The following is an 18,989-nucleotide window of genomic DNA, read 5'->3' as shown; positions in this document are numbered from 1 at the left end:
CAGGCCGGGAGGCCTAGGAGTAGGAAGAGAAACATTTGTCTGTTGGATGTCAATTTGGGAGTTTGAATTTCATTTTGAATTATTTTCTGTGAATAAACCCAGACTTGCAAGGAGGGGTTCTTTGACCACAGAAAAAGTGTGGAGAGCCTGTGTAAGAGGCCCTCAATAAGGGGAAACAGAGGCAGGGTTCTGAAGAGTGACCCCTCACCACGAGGGGGTTCTCAGTAAGGGGCAACCCTATTACAGCTGTTACTTTCATGCTCACAGCCATTTCTCTGCACAAACAGTGAGATTCTTCTTATTTCAACATCTCCTAAGATAATAATTTTTAAAATAATGATTTGCACAGTCCATGACAAAATTAGAGCAAGAAATGATCGGAAATGTAATTATTACAGCACATGCGGTTCTCATTACTTGCTTGGATCACTCTGAATGCTATCAGGTTTCTAGAGTGGGTTTTTAAAGACAAAGAATGTGATGTCTCAGCAAAAGAGGTTATTGGAAGACAGCATAAATTAAGACTATCCAAACAAACAGTAATATGCCCAGTTTGATAGCAAGACCATTTAAGCTCAGCAGCACTTGAGAAATGAATAGACTTACAAGGAATGAGGCTTTGATTTATTCCTCTACATTTTTTTAAGTTAAGTTCAGTAGTAAAAGTCATTAGCAAACAGTTTCACAATCGCCAAACAGGAAATCTTCTCCTGTTGAACACGTTATAGGCTGTTATACCAAATATGCAGTTGCTTTCAACTGAACTCTGCTGCATTCCACTGAGATTCAGCTTGAACATTAATAATAGAATAACTTTGTCTAATGCTGCTGCAAACTAGCACCTCAGTCCTAGAACTAACTCCAGGCAGGCTCATTAAGTTGTAAACTGGGACATTTACAAAAAAACACTTTCCACTGAGGTGTTTCTTAAGTTAAATAAATCTCAGTGGCTCAGTTCTGTACTTCTCACTAAAGCTAACCTCCCATGAGAGTAAAAAGTTTTTGCCTGAATGTGTGCAGCAGAATATGTCTGAGCAAGAAAGCAACATTTTACCTTTACACTTAACTTGCATTAATATTCATGGAAAATATGAGCCTCATTTATCACAAAGAGAATCAAACCACCTAGAATGTATATAGCAGGACAGGTGCTCAGAGAGGCATGATAAAAGAACCAAGATAGATTAGATATTAGATTTGAATAAGAGTGCAGACAGAAAAATCAGACCAGACAAGGATAATAACTTTCTTTGACAGGGTAACAAGCCTTGTGGATGGTGGAAAACGGAAGATCTTGACTTTAGTAAAGCTTTTGATCCTGCCTCGCGTGACCTTCTCAGAAACAAACTAGGGAAATGTAACCTAGATGGAGCTACTATAAGATGGGTGCGTAACTAGTTGGAAAACCATTCCCAGAGAGTAGTTATCAGTGGTTCACAGTCATGCTGGAAGGGCATAATGAGTGGTGTCCCTCAGGGATCGGTTCTGGGTCTGGTTCTGTTCAATATCTTCATCAATGATTTAGTGAATGGCAGAGAGAGGACACTTACAAAGTTTGCAGATGATATCAAACTGGGAGGGGTTGCAAGTGCTTTGGAGGATAGGATTAAAATTCAAAATGATCTGGACAAACTGGAGAGATGGTCTGAAGTAAATAGGATGAAATTCAATAAGAACAAATGCAAAGCACTGCACTTAGGAAGGAACAATCAATTGCACACATACAAAATGGGAAATGACTGCCAAGGAAGGAGTACTGTGGAAAGGGATCTGGGTGTCACAGAGGACCACGAGCTAAATATGAGTCAACAGTGTAACACTGTTGCAAAAAAAGTGAACATCATTCTGGGATATATGAGCAGGAGTTGTTGTAAGCAAGACACGAGAAATAATGCTTCTGCTCTACTCCATGCTGCTGAGGCCTCAGGTAGAGTATTGTGTCCAGTTCTGGGTGCCACATTTCAGGAAAGATGTGGACAAATTGGAGAAAGTCCAGAGAAGAGCAACAAAAATGATTAAAGGTCTAGAAAACATGACCTATGAGGGAAGATTGAAAAAATTGGGTTTGTTCAGTCTGGAAAAGAGAAGACTGAGAGGAGACATGATAACAATTTTCAAGTACATAAAAGGTTGTTAACAAGGAAGAAGGAGAAAAATTGTTCTTCTTAACCTCTGAGGATAGGACAAGAAGCAATGGACTTAAATTGCAGCAAGGGAGGTTTAGATTGGATGAAACTTCCTAACTGTCAGGATGGTTAAACACTGGAATAAATTGCCTAGGGAGGTTATGGAATCTCCATCATTGGAGATTTTTAAGAGCAGGTTAGACAAACACCTGTCACGGATGGTCTAGATAATACCTAGTCTTGCCATGAGTTCAAGGGACTGGACTAGATGACCTCTCGAGGTCCCTTCCAATCCTAGGATTCTGTGATCCTTCCCCCTTTTGATATTCACAGATTATTTGGTATATAGTGACTTCCACGACCTCTGTGCTTAGAAATGCACTTCCAGAGTGGTGGGAGCTCTTTTGGAGTAGGGTGTGTAGCATTTTGAAGAGCATGTACATGAATATGTGCCATGTGTTGGAGGGTTTGAGCGCTGTAGACTCTAGGGTTAGAAACCAGTGATTAATTCACCTACATATCCTTCTTTCTGAAGTGTTGTTTTTTGTGTATTTCATTTTTATACAGGAATTAAATTTCAGTGCTTGTGATTTGGTTTGGTTGTAGGTTTTTGTTTTGTTTTGGGTCAACTGTCTGTTTTTCAGAAAGATTTAGCTAAAAAATTAGAAAAGCACTTAGGGCCAAGATTGTGCAAGCATTACATTATGTAAGGCCTTAAGTGCTTCCATTTATTTCAATGGGACTTCTTAAGAAGTAGGGAACTACTCAATGTGAATAAAGCTGCACAAGCTGGCCCATGGTTTCTAGAGCTCTTTGTATAGTTCTAGAAAACATAAAGCATTATTTATCAGCCTAATATCCATAACCCCGAAAACATTTTAAAGAGACATTCATTTTTGTAATATGACCAGTTGAATAAAGTAATTTAGTTTTTGTTTATAGAGTGAACTTTTGTAGTGAACAAGGTAAAACTTTGCATTAAAATACAAAGTAACACAGTATAGGAATACTGGGTGTGAGATAGTTTAAAAGGAAGAAATCAAGGAATTCTACTGTGGATGGTCCTCCAGGTTAACAGCTCCTACTATACAATATTTTGAGGACTTTCAATGCATGTAACTTTCAGTGAAATCAACAATAGTTCTTTATGCCAGTCCAGAACCTGCTGTATATGCCAAGCATGGTAAATAAAACAATATTTTATTTTAAGATCCTTAAATAACTCAACACAACAGGGGATGTTATGAGCTGAGTAGCTAGCTTAAGTCAGGTTTCAGAGTAGCAGCCGTGTTAGTCTGTATCTGCAAAAAGAAAAGGAGTACTTGTGGCACCTTAGAGATGCATCTGATGAAGTGAGCTGTAGCTCACGAAAGCTTATGCTCAAATAAATTTGTTAGTCTCGAAGGTGCCACAAGTACTCCTTTTCTTTTAGCATAAGTCAGAATTTCAATGTTTATATTGGTTTCAGTGCATCTTTTCTTTATTTGGACATGTAATTATGTTGCATTTATCACCAGTGACAAGTTCTGATAAAGGCCAAAATGTTCTAACTCATAGATTATGTGTATTAGTCACATGGCTGGACGCTGACAACAAAAGCAACAGTAATACCCTTTGTGAGAGAAATGTAGTTAACATGAATGCTGCCACTGTTGCTAGTGTAGATTGTGCTTGAAGTCTGACAATTACAGTAAAACCACTTTATTAGAAACACGGAAAATAAACTATTACACTGGAGGCTTTGTAAATGTATGTCCTTGGTACATGGTAAATGCAGTATTTCAAAATGTTATTTCTTATCAAAGATTTATGAGAGGCTTTCATTGCACATAGCACTGATATCCATATGTGCACAGCAAACTTGCGCATTTTGATCCTAATCTTGAAAATGCTCAGAACCCTGTGAATACTCCCACTGATTTAAAGGATTTCTATAAAGATGCTTAACTATATTTTAATGCAAGGTATTATTTCATTCACTAGGAAATATGATACTTAAAACAATTACACATACACTGTATGTAGATATAGACAAAGCAAGAGTTTAGATTGAAAACAGTACTAAAAAGCAGACTTTCCATGACAAGATACAGTATTATATAACATGAAAACTTTTTGCACAAGATGGACCAAATTCAACTTTTGTGCTCCCCATACTTACCATAACAACTCCTCCAGATTGCTCTGCAGTGCACATGCTCATTATAGGTGCCATGCCGATGGTAGTCCCTTGGAAGTACACCCCACTGAAGGAGGGGAGAGGAAGACAAACCACATAATCACCATTTAATACAAAATGAGAGAATCCTAATATTTTATAACTTCTTTTTCCTGCCAATCTTAGGCAACAATCCCACTTTCAAAATGCCAGCTCCAGACATTGAAAGTTGAAAACAATGAGGATCAGAAATTAGTCATGCAAATCTGTGGAACTGACAATGACAGAATCCCTGCTATAAGAAAGATGCATTTGAGCATCCTCTGGAGTTTCTGCTGCAGTAGGATTTTTTTTTTTTTTTTTTTGGAATACAATATATTACAACCATGCCAACAATTGAAAACTGCCATTGCTATTTAACTTGGGAAATGCATATAGACATGCTTGCAGCTCATGCAAGTGTCAGTACAACACAGTGCAAATTTATAATGTATTCGCTATAAAGTGTACCCTAAAATTTATTAATCCAACTGAAATATTTTTGTATTTACAGAGCAATGAATGATATTGCAACAATTTGGAAGACCTCCTCCTGTACTTTAAGTAAGATACTGAATGTCTCAATACATTTTTGTTTTAATTTCTAAGAGTCATTGCACAGTGAACGTTTGATCTTTCAACTTATTATTGTCTACTGAATTAAAATAATTAAGAGAAAACATATACTAGCTCTGGTCAAGTATAAATATTCTCTATAAAAATATACTTTCTTGATCTGATTGTCATTGTGACCAGTGGAAGATTTTGTAATTATACCTACGAACACTTGCCTGTAGAAAATAAATCAATCTAAGCCATATAATTTTTGCAGTGTTGTTGTAGCCGTGTAGGTCCCAGGATATTATCTCATCCACTTTGCCTCTCTTTGTTAAGCTATACAATGACAGGTTTCTTACTTTATTTAGGTCACAAATACAGTAGAATCCTTACACTATGAACTGAGGAGTTCTTAAAGACTGAAAAGTTCATAAAATTGAACATCTCAAAATTACAATAGGAATGGTGCATAAGTTGAGGAATAGTGGACTGCATCACTTTCTTATGGCTTTCAGACCACTTACAAAGCAACTTCCAATGCATTGAAGGCAATGGAATGTGAAGGGATATCAGCTTGTTCTTTGTAGACAACACTTTTGTTATGGGATATTTTTTTCCATCTGCAAAAATGGTTAGTATAACTGGTCCTTCACAAGACTGGTGTTTATAAAATCAAGGTTCTACTGTAAAAATGAACATGCCAATCTCAATCTAGGTCTGTGGGGACAGGGAAATGTCTTTTTGTTCTGTGTTTGTACAGTGCCTGGGACAGTAGGGTCCTGATCCATGACTAGGGCTTCTTGGTGCTACAATAATAACATAATAATAATTAATAACAAATAAGAGAAGTCTTTAATTGAGTTCAACAGGCTTTGGATCAAGACTCTTGTCTGTTAAAATGGATAAAACTAGGCACCAGTCCTGCGAACATTTACACACAAGCTTAATTGTAAGCATGTAAGTGGTCCCATTAACTTCAGTGAGATTACTCACATGCTTAACATTAGGCACGTGAGTAAGTGTTTGTGTGACTGTGCCCTAGGCACAATTCTACACAGACGCTGCTCAGAGGAGACCCATGAGTAATAGTTTTTTGCAGAACTGTGTGAGGAAGCGGACATAGCATCTTCTCACACCAATGCAGCGTCCTGGGAAGAAATTGTGAGCTTGTGAGGATGGAGGGCTGCTTTTTCCTTTCAAAAACACAATCACCCAAACATTTTAAGAAAAAAAAAAAGTAACAGAACTTTGTGTGATTTTTCTCAGTTCCTGGAAACCCGAGCTAATAGTCATGCAAATATTAAATACACTGCTGGCTATACCTCACTAGTTGTGCATTGTCATGGGGTTTACGAGGTAGTAGTTTCAGCTTTCTCCAATCCAGAAACTCATGGAGGCTGGTGAAGGGGTCTTGTGTTATAGAGCATTTATCCATGTCATTCCACACCTCCACTCCAACCAGGGCTACTCGAATATTTAATGGCCTGTAGAACTAGTGAGGCAAACAAATGAATCTTTCTATATTCTGTTTTAGAGGAATGTGTTAAATCAATGCATGTTAACAAAATCATAATGTTCACACAATCCTCCCAGAAATCTATTTGGTCCCAGAAAAAACCTTTTCTCTTAGGATGAAAGAGGATGGTACAATGTCTCTCCACATAAATGAACACCTGAAATCACTGGCATCAGATAGAACATTTGCCTTGACCCAGAGAAAGATCTGACCATGGCTAACTATCTAGGAAATGTTCAGGAAAAACATTAAAACTCTCGGCAGGCCTCGTGGTAAAATCTCCATGTCCTGGCCAGGGTTGGTACTTTCCTAAAAGGTGCAACAGGGCAATGGCTTCCACACCCAATAAAATTCCAAACAAATTCATTGCAAGTCCAAGTGACCCCTAAAATTTCCCTTTGTTGCTACCACCAGTGCAGCACAACTGGTGGGAGTGCTAGTAAAGACTTGTAACTAAAATGTCAGTTGCCAGAGCCATCTAATCCTGCTCAAAGCAGGTCTAGATGACAAAGTGGTTCTAATATCAATGACCATTGATAAACTTGCACTAGTGCCAGCAATGGCAGGAAATTTTAGGAAAATAAGTCTAGTATGGAGAATACCTAGTAGGCAGCAACCATTCTAGCAGTGTTATGGCTTACAGTCCAAACAAAACCAGGCATATAGAGCATCTTTGTCTGATTTGTATGCTTTGCAGTCATTTGGGTGGCAGTGCAATTTACTGAGAACATAAACTGAAGCCAAAATGACTATAACATGCAAAATTAGTTTCAAACAGGTAGCAAATAAACTCCCTCCTTTCTTTAATAAGTCAGCAACACAGTTACAGAACAAGCCAAATTCAGTCCAGCACCTTGTTTTTAATCTAAAATTGCCTAACCTTGAGTAAGAGTCTTTGAGATACCAGCTGATAAGTTCTCAGTTAAATCAGACTCAGTCACAATTCCATTTCTGGACTCTCCTAGATTTTCTGAACATATGGTGCAGTACTGTAAGATTTAATCCCATTTTACATGGTGGTTGGTTTGTGTTCTAGAAGCTCTTATTAACAACACTGAACATTATACAATTCCTTTCATCCTGAAGAATCCTGGTGTATATAGTATTTTAAAAAAACCCACATTAAATACAAGAAGTCTAGCTCTACATCTACATCTATGTCTACACTAGCATTGCAACAGTACAATGTGACACAGTGGTGGATCATATAGTGCACAGCCTTGCTCAGAGCAAGGACAGTCACAGTAGTGGGGTGCATTTTTGCACAGTGTTGCAGGCACTTCTGTTTATGGACATGTGGTATGTAACAGGCATGCAGAGGGGTTGCAATGGTGCTGGCAACATACAAATGTTCTAGTTAAATAGAAAAGGCCTCAGAATGCAACAAACTTTCATCGCAGCCACTGGAATGCCCAAGTTGGTCATTACCTAAATAAAGTATCTTTGTCTAAGTTAGGTCTGTGGTTCTTCTCTTGCACTTAGAAAGAAATTTGTCAGGTCTAGGTTAATGTTTGCCTCAAAAATTGCATTAACAGAACCGTAGTCATCCCATTGCCACATGCACAGCACCCCCAAACTGTTCCATGGTTGTCGTAGTAAAAAATCTGCAGTGCTGGAAATCTAGGTCTTGCCATTCTTACTGGCTGACACATTCTCACTGAGAAGCCATTTTCTTGTCTTTGCAGGAATGGTGTGTAATAATTTTTGAATTTCAGAATGTTTTTCCTTCCCAATAAGCCTAGATGGCATAGATTTCACAGCAATACCCCTTGGAAATATTTGTGAGGCTTGAGAAAATTAAATATTTTTGATGCTCTTACCTTATCGACATAGTTTGCAATTTCTATCAGCCTCTGCTTAACTTTTTCCACATCCTTGCCCTGTCTCTGAAACTTAGAATGTAAAAGAGTAATGCATAATTAGCATTAGTATTGTCACATTTGCTGCAAAAATCACCTACCATTGTCAGACTGACATTAACATTGACATTTGGGGTTTAAATGCATAAAAGGCCAAAGACCCATTGACTTCCACAGGTCTCAAAATGGCACAAAATTTGGCACAAATTGCGCTAAGTGATTTTGTTTTCAGAAAAGATTCTAAAATCCCTTACACTGCTATGCAGAATCTCCCTAGGATTGTTTTTATTAAAGAAATGGAAAGGTTCTTCTTTTAGCTGTCTTTGCTATTGCAAGAAAATGATTTTTGCTATTTAACCAGCAAGGTTCAAGAAGAGGAATCTGTCACATTTTGAAAGAAAAAATGTAAATTGGAAAATAGTTCGTACCAAGATTTCACATCTTTGGTTTCACTCCAGCCCGTTGAGATATTTTTAACAGTGTCTCTTTTTTATTTGTTTTGAAACCCACTTTGCAAACTCTGCATACAGTCTTGCTTAATTCAGCATAATTGCTAAACTACAGCTGAAGAACCAACAACACTGAATTCTGCTGTTTACTCTAGACAGTAATGGTCTCCAGAGGTCAGAGTTAAATAGTGCAATGGGGGCTCAACCACCTCACTGGGTCATGGCCAGTGAATACTTACAGGCGCCCATTTAAATTACTGCAAGAGGCCCCAGATGTTTGTGAGCACTACATTCCTTCCGAAGTGTTGCAAGGAACATTTTAGCCTTGGAACAAATACTTGTCACTCTTACACTGTTTTTAAATAGTCCTTTCTGTTACTATAGCCCTACTTAGATGACAAATATTGTTGTTTTTGCAATGCACGGTATTGTTCTCTTAAGCACAGTTGTTTGCAGCACCATGAAAACTGAACTAAACAATCACTTTCCCTCGAATACTCCCTATACCAACTGCATCTTTTCTTTAAAACTTTCTTACCTCTCGATTATCTGCAACAATAACAAGCTCCACATATTTTGTTATCTTCAGAGTCTCCCTTTTGTGCTGCCAAAACAAATAGAAATTTGTTTTTGCATCAAATGACCCTGAACACCTGAGTATCAGCTCTTGCTCACCCCAGCAAAGACATTGTCAAAGATAGTAAAAATTTCCTTCTCAAGCTTCATGCCACTCAATTCTTGGTCTCTTTTCTCCTCCTTACATAACCCTCTCCCTCTTCAATAAAAGGAGAGGATGTTTACATGACACTCACCCAATCATCAAGAAAGCTGGGCAGTACATGTAGGCAAATGGCCTTTCTGTAATTTGTAACCTTCCACCTTTCTCTATTTGAAATGCTCAGGTGACCCTTGCACAATGAAAATCTTTTTTTGTGGAAAGATCTCAGCTGTTTCTTGCAATACCTTCAGAGATGCACTGTGGTAACAACTTGTAATATTTCACATAATGGTCAACTAACCACTTAGCACAAAATCGAGATGTTGAGATGAAAATTAGTCAAGGGACCAAATGACATAAGAAGTAGAAATTCTTGAATTGACTGTACACCACTTCTAGGAGCCTGGGTAACAAATAAGAGCAATTGGAATTGCTCATTTATCAGCATAAATTTGATCTGGTAGGTATTACTGAAACTTGGTGGGATGATTCACAAAACTGGAATGTCAAAAACAATGGTTTTAACCTATTTAGTAAGGATCGAGTGAGGAAAAGGGAGCAGGAATGGTGCTCTATGTTAAAAATGACATTACCTGTTTTCAAGTCACTAATAACTCAGAAGAAAATGAGCTTGAATGCTTATGGATCAATGTCCTAACAAATAAGGCACAAGATGGGGTACAAGTTGGTGCCTGCTATAGACCACCAAATCACAGGAACAGGATAACTGCCTTCTTACACAGCTATCTATAATGTGTAGGGAAAAAGAACCGAGTGATCATGAGGGACTTCAATTTGAGTGACATATGCTGAAGGTCTTATGCTGCTGGCACTAAAACGCCCTTCGAATTTCAAAACTTTATAGATGACAATTTCCTAATTCAAAAAGTGTTGCAGTCAGCATGGGGGAAATCTATATTAGACCTTGTCCTAACAGATAAAGAGGAACTTCCAACAGAACTAAAAATCAATGGTCGCTTATGTACATGTGATCATAACTTGATTACATTTATAATGTGCAAGCAGAATAAAGTCCAGACCAGTGATATACATGTTTGGTGCTTTAATAGAGTCAGTTTCACAAAGCTGAAAATATTTATGAGCCAAATCTTTGGGAGAAAAAAATGTAATCAGAAAAATGTGAATGATAATTGGGAATAATTTAAGAACATCTTCCTACATGCTCAAAAAAGCAACAATCCCACAGCAGAGCAAGAAGGCTATACTGGTTAAAAAGCCAACCTGATTTAGATGGAAAGTGAAGGCAGCTGTATAAAATAATATATAAGAAAAGGAAGAAAGGAGAAGCTGAGAGTGAAGTATATAAATCAGAAGTTAGGAATTGTAGAAAACTGATAAGAGAAGCCAAGGGAGGCAAGAAGAAATCTATGGCCTGTAGAGTTAAGGACAATAAGAGGGAGTTTGTTAAATATAATAGATGGAAATGGTAGAATTATCAATAATACTGCAGAAAAGACAGAAGTGTTCACTAAATGTTTCTGTTCTGTATTTGGGGGAAAAAGGGTTGATGCAGTCTCATCATATCGTGATGACACACGTCCCATTCCATTAGTATCTCTGAAGGATGTTAAACAGAAGCTATTAAAGTTAAACATTTTAAAATCAGCAAGTCCAGATAACTTGCATTCAAGAGTTTTAAGACAGCAGGCCAAACAACTTGCTGGATTGTTAATGTTGATTTTCAATAAATCTTGGAGGACTGAGGAAGTTCCAGAAGCCAGGAAGAAAGCTAATGCTGTGCCAGTGTTTAAAAAGGGTAAACAGGATGAGCTGGGTAATTATAGCTTTGTCAACCTGACGTCGATCCCAGGCAAGATAATGGAGCAGCTGATATGGGACTTGATTAATAAAGAACTAAAGGAGAGTAATATAATTAATACAAATCAACGTGAGTTTATGGAAAATAAATCCTGTCAAACTAATCTTATTTTTTTATGAGATTACAAGTTTGGTTGATAAAGGTAATAGTGTTGCTGTAATATATTTAGGACTCCTGTAAGTCATTTGTCTTGATACCACAAAATGTTTTCATTATAAAACTAGAATGATATAAAATAAACATAGCACACATTAAATGGATTAAAAACTGGCTAACTGATAGGTCTCAAAATGTAGCTGTAAATGGGAAATATGTTCTTGGCCCTACACTATTTAACATCTTTATCAATAACCTGGGAGAAAACATAAAATCATCCCTGATAAAGTTTGCAGAAAACACAAAATTTGGGGTAGTGGTAAATAATGAAGAGGATAGGTCACCGTTTAGAGCAATCTGGATTGCTTGGTAAACTGGGTGCAAGAAAACAATATGCATTTTAATATGACAAAATGTAAATTTATACATCTGCAAACAAAGAATGTAGGTCATACTTACAGGATGGGGGTGTGATGTTATATGATTAAAATATGACCAAGTACATCATTGTTGCTACCACTGTTATAAAACTGCAACAAATGTTACACAAAGTATGTCATGTAACATGTCAATGGAAAAGTTATGATTTGCTGAATATGATTATCCTGTTTGTATGTGTATCATCTTTGTATCTGAAGTTACGAATATTGACTATGTACCAATGTTTCAAATGCGTTTGCTTCTGGGGTGACACCCACCAGGTAGTTTACATCCAATCTAGCCAGCCGATTGTGAATGGATCATTCAAGTTGCTGACCCATTAATGAGCACAATGGGTCACAGAAGAAGCTTATTCCCACCTGATGGGTCTTCCTGTGGACATTTTAGCCAAAATATGGGTAATGACTGCTTCTATGATTCATTGAAGCATGCAAGGGCATGTGACACTAGACTCAATCTTGTGCCTGTACTTTTCCACAAACTGTGCTGGGGGCTTTGCTTGGGACAATGAGTTTCCCTCCACATGGGAGAAAGTATAAAAAAGCCTGGAAAGAGCCATTTTGCCTCTTTCCTGCTCTGATCTCTGTACTATGGACCTATACTAATGGGAGCATTCTAACCAAGGGTCTGAGGACCTTCCAAGCTTTTGGACGTTACCAGAGACATTATAAGCCAGCAGTTTATTCCATCATTGCTTCAAACCTGCTACAAGAACTTTACAATTATTGTATGTATTTGATTTCCTTTGACCAGTTAAACTCTCACCTCTTTCTTTTCTCTTATAAATAAACCTTTAGATATTAGATACTAAAGGATTGGCAACAGCATGATTATTGGGCCAGATCTGAGTTATATATTGACCTGGGTATGCGACTAGTCCTTTGGGATCAGTGGAACCCTTTGGTTGATGAAATTGGTTTTAAATAACCACTCATCATTAAGTCTCGCATCTGGGGGTTGAAACAAGGATTATGATACCTAAGGAGACTACATTTCTGACTTCTTATTAGCCAATGTGGTGAGAAAGAAGTTTACTTTTGTTATTGCTATAGTATATCTTATGGAAGAAGAACCACCAGTTTGGGGCTAGTCTGCTACAGTTCTCAGCAGTTTGTCCTGAATCTGGTATTCTCAGTTGTGATCCACTGAGGCACAGTGACAGGGGGACTCTATGCTAGGAAGCAGTAACTCTGAAAGAGATTTTGGGGTCATGGTGGATAATCGGTTGAACATGAGCTCTCAGTGTGATGCTGTGGCCAAAAGAGCTAATGAGATCCTGTGATGCATAAACAGAGGAATCTTGAGTAGGAATAAAGAAGTTATTTTACTTCTGTATTTGGCACCAGTGCAACCACCGCTGGAATACTGTGTCCAGTTCTGGTTTTCACAATTCAAGAAGGATGTTGATAAATTGGAGAGGGTTCAGAGAAGAGCCATGATAAAGACTAAAGCATTAGAAAATGGGTTTTATAGTGATAGTCTCAGGGATTTCAATCTATTTAGTTTAACAAAGAGACTGTTAAGGAATGACGCAATTACAGTCGACAACGGCTCTTCAGTCAAGCAGAGAAAGCTGTAACATGACCCTGTGGCTTGAGGTTGAAGCTAGACAAACTCAGAGTGGAAATGAGGCATATATTTTTTTAACAGTGAGGGTAATTAACCCTTTGAATAATTTACAAAGGTTTATGGTGAATTCTCCATCACGGGCAATTTTAAAATGAAAATTGAATATTTTTCTAAAAGATCTGCTCTAGGAATTATTTTGGGGATGTTCTATGGCTTGTGCACTCTAGGAGGTCAGATCAGATGATCACAGTGGTCGCTTCTGGCCTTAGAGCCTATGACTCTACGCCCGCTAAGAAACACTTGTGAGGAGGGAATGGGGAGTGAAATAGGGGAGATATGAAGAGGGGAATCAATGAATGACATAAATATGGGAAGCTACAGAGGAGCATGAACTACTGGACAAAACGGGTGAGTGGAAGTGATGGATGGAGAAGAAAGACTGTTGAGGCAAAACTGGGAAGGGGAGTAAGATTAGGTCTGGACAGACTCCGGGAGAAGGGAGAAAATGGGAAAGGAAAAAGAAAGGTAATCAAAAGTGGACAAAGGTAAGGATTGAGAAAGAAAACGCAGAGATACAAACTTCATCCTGGAGGCTGCAAAATGTTGCTAAATTCATCAACTTTTGGTGTCCCACGAAGACTTAGAGGAGGAGGGCAAAAAATTACTGGCAATTGTAATTTCAATAACCTTATAACTCTGAAGTGGTACATGTTCTTTTATAAGCAGATTTATTCATTCTGTAACATTTAAACCACAGTACCTGTATAATAATCAAAGTACGGGTGGAGCAAATGCTCTGAACTGGCTGGGCTGGAGAAATCTATGGCTAAGTGCACCATTGCTGTGAAGTCATGGATTTGCATGACTAAGCATCTTGATTTACCTTCCTTTTAAAATCTCTGTCCACAAATACTGGGCATGGGTGAAACGCTACATTACTGAAATAAACAAATGACTACACATTCCTACGTGTGGCAGAGTTGGTTTCTCTGCCACTGTAGTTTTTAATAGATGTCTGAGACTTAGTCTGAGCTGTTATTCAGAAAACTGCAGATTTGTGAGATGCTTTGGTTTTCCCCCAAAGCTAATATTAAGACCATAGAAGACAGCATAGATGTAAACATGTTAGAAATGCTTGAGCATGCCTAGGGTGACCAGATGTCCCATTTTTAATGGAACAGTCCCGTATTTAAGCCCTCCTGTAGGTGTCCTGACCTTTTCTTTAAAATGGGCAAATTGTCCTGTATTTTCTGCCTTTCTCCCCACCTTCATCAGTACCGGCAGGTCCTGCTGCTGGCTGGATCCCTGCTCACCAGCCTGCCCGCCAGCAGTGAGTGGGGTGGTCCAATGGCCCACAATGGGGGTGGGTGTGCAAGGCTGGTGGCGGGACAAAGCTGCAGCATGCAGGTCCAGGCCTCTCCCCCTGCCAGTCCGTCAGTGCAGCTCCGGTTGTGTGAGGGCTCTGGAGTGGGAGGAGGAATGATTTCCAGCCTGTTCCCACCCCAAACCTGCAAGCTCCACAGCAGCCCCCCCGGTCAGGGATTTAGCACGCTCTTCACCACCCACTCCCACTCTGGCTCCTGGCCCCAGGGGACACTGCGCTGCTCTGTCCCCAGGCACCCTCCCCTACTGAGCCACCTCTGTGACTGGGTTTGCTGAAGCCCCTGCCCTCAGGTTCCCTGGGCCTTGGTGCACAATGCATCATTAGGGCTTAACCCCTTCCTGCCCGCACTGTAGCCAAGGGGACAAGAGGCGGCTGGGTTATGTTGGTGGCCAGCAGCAGCTTGGAGGTGTTAGCTGCCTTTCGACACTGCGCAGGCAGGAAGGGACAAGCCGTCTCCAGCCCCGTGGTGGTGGTTGGGGGGAGGCGGAGAAGAGATGAGCTCTGCAAAGACATGGGCCAGGTCATCCCTTCCCCCGCTCCTTCTCCCTTGAGGATGGAAGTAGCTCCCATCCCTTCCTCCTGCACAGTGCTGAAAGGCTGCTGCTGGCCACATTCTGATGTGAATGCTGGCAGAAATCTGAGGAGGGGGAGCCTGTGACCCTGCATGCCCCCCCCATTGCCTTGGGAAGATACAGCGCCAGGTACCGGGAGAGGCGGGTCCATCCTGCAGGCCCAGCCAGGCATGAAAGATGGAGCGCGCTGGACAGAGAGGGTCGGTCACCTCCCCATGTGAGAGCGATGTACAGGAATGTGTCTATGTCACCTCTCCCCATGTGTGTGTATGGGGGGGGGTAGGGGCGTGTGTGTCACCCCCCCGTGTGAACCCTAAAGCCTTAAAGATAAGAAGGTAAAATAAAAAGACTCCAATGCAGTATTTCTTTTTAATAGGGGCTCAGTCAACTTAATGTTAATTTGAATGTTTGTACTGCATAGTTCTGATTGATTGCCGTTGAACTTGCTTGAATACAAGTAATTTTACCAGGTGTCCTGTATTCAGCATAAATATGGTCACCCTAGGCATGCCAATCAATTTAACCCATCCCAAAGTAACACTGCTTGGAACAGGGAAGATTTAGAAATTGAACAGTTGACTGCAGGAGCATAATCATGTGAGCCTGTGGTGACATATTAGTATATTGAATCTATTCCCGCGACTTGGCCAGAGGCTGTGTGTGTTCCTCAGGTACAATATTTATTTATTTATAAAAAGTACTTAATTATCACTTCTTTCAGCTTGTCTTCTGCAGTTAATTGCATTGTGGTGCAGTCTATGTTCTGACTTATCCATACTTACAGCATTATTAAAAGAAACAGCAACATATCTACAGCAAATGTACATGCATTTGGAGAAAAAGAAATTTGGAAATGTAATGTTTAATGTTCCTGCAAGGCAAATGAATTTGTTCCAGTACATAAACAACATCCCTTGATGCCCTTTAAGCTGTTTTCCTTAACGCTGAACTTAATGTAAAGACTAAATGAACTAGGTAGGCAGTGTGGCTATAAACACTAATATTTCTCATTTAATAAAACCTGTGCACAGATTTGTGCTACTATGTTACTCTTGAACATCTCAAACATTCCCTTCTACAATCCCAATCCAAGATGCACATGAATTTGTGGCAGTATTTTTTCCATCTGGTTCGAAAGTCATTTATTTTATACAATTTCCATTAGCTAGTTGCATTGCAAGTCAAGTACATTTCCTCCTACATAAAAACAATTACAAATGATATATCCCTAGAATAAAATGCTGAGAACATGTTCGGGGTGCATAAAATACTTTCCTATTACAATGTAAAAGTTTGTTTAAATTTCAACATGTATTATTAGAAAAGTAACATGGCTATAACGTTCTCCTTTCCTCCTTGTGTGGGCCAAAAGCTATTTAGACATTGTCAGCTGCTTTCTTTAAGATTGAATTGCAAGTGGCACAGGAATCAAAATATATTACCAAAATTTGTAATCTGCCTACAATTCTGCACCACCCCATTAATGAAAACAGGGAGGAATTAAAATATGAGCAAAAAAAATGATTAAAGGCCTTGATTTAGCAAAGCACTTAAGCACATGTTTAACTTCAAACACATGCTTATGTTCCATTGTTTTTAAGAGACCTTACCATGTGGTTAAATGCTTTGATGAATAGAAGCCTAAGACACTGGAGAGATTAACTCATGGACAAAGTGTAAAAGAACTAAACAAGTTTGATTGCCAAAGCAGTAAGATTCAGATTGTGAGTGGCCCCTGTGCAGGGCTGGAAGGATGCGCAAAAAGTTCCCCAGGGCTCACTCATAATCTGAGCAGCATAAGGCCTGCTTGCTCCTGCTATTCCCAGGGGAGCAGGATGTTGAAGGCAGGGTTGTGACTGCATCTCTTCCCTCTACGTCAGTCAATGGAGCAGGGCGGGCACACCACAGGGAAACTTCTGCCTAATGCAAGGAACAAACTGCTCCTGCTGTGCACAGGGAGCAGCAGCAAGAGACTGCACAATTTCCCCAATGCCTCTCCTTGGAAAAAGCCACATTTTGACCTAAGTATGGGAGGAGAAGTGATAGCCTCCTAAACCAGTGGTTTTCAATCTGTGGTCCGCAGATCCCTGGCGGGGTCCACAGACTATATCTAAGATTTCCAAAGAGGTATGCACCTTCATTTGAAATTTTTAGGCATCTGCAAATGAAAAGAGGTTGAAAACCGCTGTCCTAAACCACATGTCCAGGTAGATCCAGAGAGGTATAATACCAGAAGTCATGATGAAATTTAGAAATGGGAAAATCTCTCTATATAAAAATGGAATCTCAATCCCAAGAGAAATGGCAGAAGCTCCATTTGCTGGGCTGTTTAGAACTAGGCTGAGCTAATCATCTGATATTGTAGTGTAGGGAACCATCCAGCAAGCAAAGAAGAGAGAATTTAGCTGGGTCTTCTCCAATTATCTCTATTTTACTTGATTTCATGATGGTCACCACCTCAAGGTGAAATCTTGGCCCCACTCAATGGAGCCTTGATGTCCCCATCCATGCATTACTTCAAATGATACACATGTAGTGCAGCAATTAAGTTTGATCTGGATATTTCACCAATTTCTGGAAATTAGCATAAAGAGATGATCAACAATTCCAAAACATAAAACTATCTTTCCACCTACCCTGCTAATGAATGCTTGAGAAGACTGTGGTATGTCATCAATAGTGATGCCAGAGACGTTGAATTGGTTGCCACAAGATCCGGAAGCTATTTTCAGGTTCTCTGCTTGGTAGATCTTGTGTTCACTTGTAGCATTTTCCAATGGCTCCAGAATGTAGGTTTTATTTTCAAATAAAATAAGTCCCCTGTTTTATAAAAGATCAGAAAATGACACATTGCTTTTAAGTGCTGATGTGTGTTTGTTTTCAGCCAACCTACAGGTTTTAATAATGATGATGAAATATGAAACAGTAAAGTACTGATTTATAATGTCAAAACCTACTGGGGTCTTAGACATCAGTGATGTATGTGTCATCTAGGCATACTGTACTTTACAAGAAGCAAAGGCAGAGAGAAAATATTCCTCCTCTGAAATGTTGTGCTGTAGAGCAAAATTACATTTGTGTTTGATGTGTTTTCCATTCTTCCCGTGATGCATTACCACTGCATCTGCTTGGAAGGACTCCTAGCAAATATTAATGAACAAGAATGTGGTGAAATACTTTTATAAGAAAAAATACAGAATTCATTATGATCAGCAATATGTATTATAACTTTTTAAGTGCATGCTGCTGCAAGCAGCAAATCTGCCTGTTCAAAGATGCACCTCAGTATCAGAATGAGTTATCGGATACTGTATGATAGGGAATTATAATGAAGCCCAGATGCATTAACCACTGGATTTCTGTTTAATACAATCAACCCCAAGAATAATAATATGTACTGCAATATTACCTGCCACCTAAGGATCTCAAAGAGCTTTACACACATTAATAAAGTAACCCTTGCTAAACACCTGAGATCTGTTGTATGTAATGGAGAGATAGTGGCTCAGAAAACAAGTAACTTGATGAAAGTCCCACAAGAAGTCTGTGGAAGAGCCTGGAACAGAACTCATATTTCCAAGCTTCTAGTCCTGTGCTCTGGCCAGAGAACCACTCTCCTTTTACACTTCTTACAGCTCACATAAAAAGGCTTATCACATTGGAT

The 18,989-nt window shown here is 39.3% G+C and overlaps 1 protein-coding gene across 1 annotated transcript in view; it reads right to left on the bottom strand.

Annotated features, from left to right (window-relative positions):
* The window catches only part of ADAM12 (ADAM metallopeptidase domain 12), a 346,313-nt gene that overhangs the window by 83,213 nt on the left and 244,111 nt on the right, over nucleotides 1–18,989 (bottom strand). Inside the window, exons 6-10 of the mRNA XM_084634670.1 lie at nucleotides 17,962–18,145; nucleotides 9,244–9,309; nucleotides 8,218–8,289; nucleotides 6,204–6,373; nucleotides 4,288–4,372 (exon numbers count right to left, since the gene is read on the bottom strand). Coding sequence (XP_084490796.1) covers nucleotides 4,288–4,372; nucleotides 6,204–6,373; nucleotides 8,218–8,289; nucleotides 9,244–9,309; nucleotides 17,962–18,145 — 577 coding nt within the window. The remainder of the gene's footprint in view (nucleotides 1–4,287; nucleotides 4,373–6,203; nucleotides 6,374–8,217; nucleotides 8,290–9,243; nucleotides 9,310–17,961; nucleotides 18,146–18,989) is intronic.

This window comes from Lepidochelys olivacea (genome assembly GCF_965140295.1).
Source record: "Lepidochelys olivacea isolate rLepOli2 genome assembly, chromosome: 7".
Classification (NCBI taxonomy): domain Eukaryota; kingdom Metazoa; phylum Chordata; order Testudines; family Cheloniidae; genus Lepidochelys; species Lepidochelys olivacea.
Note: the sequence above shows the minus strand (reverse complement) of the source record. Positions and strands in the feature narration are given on the sequence as shown.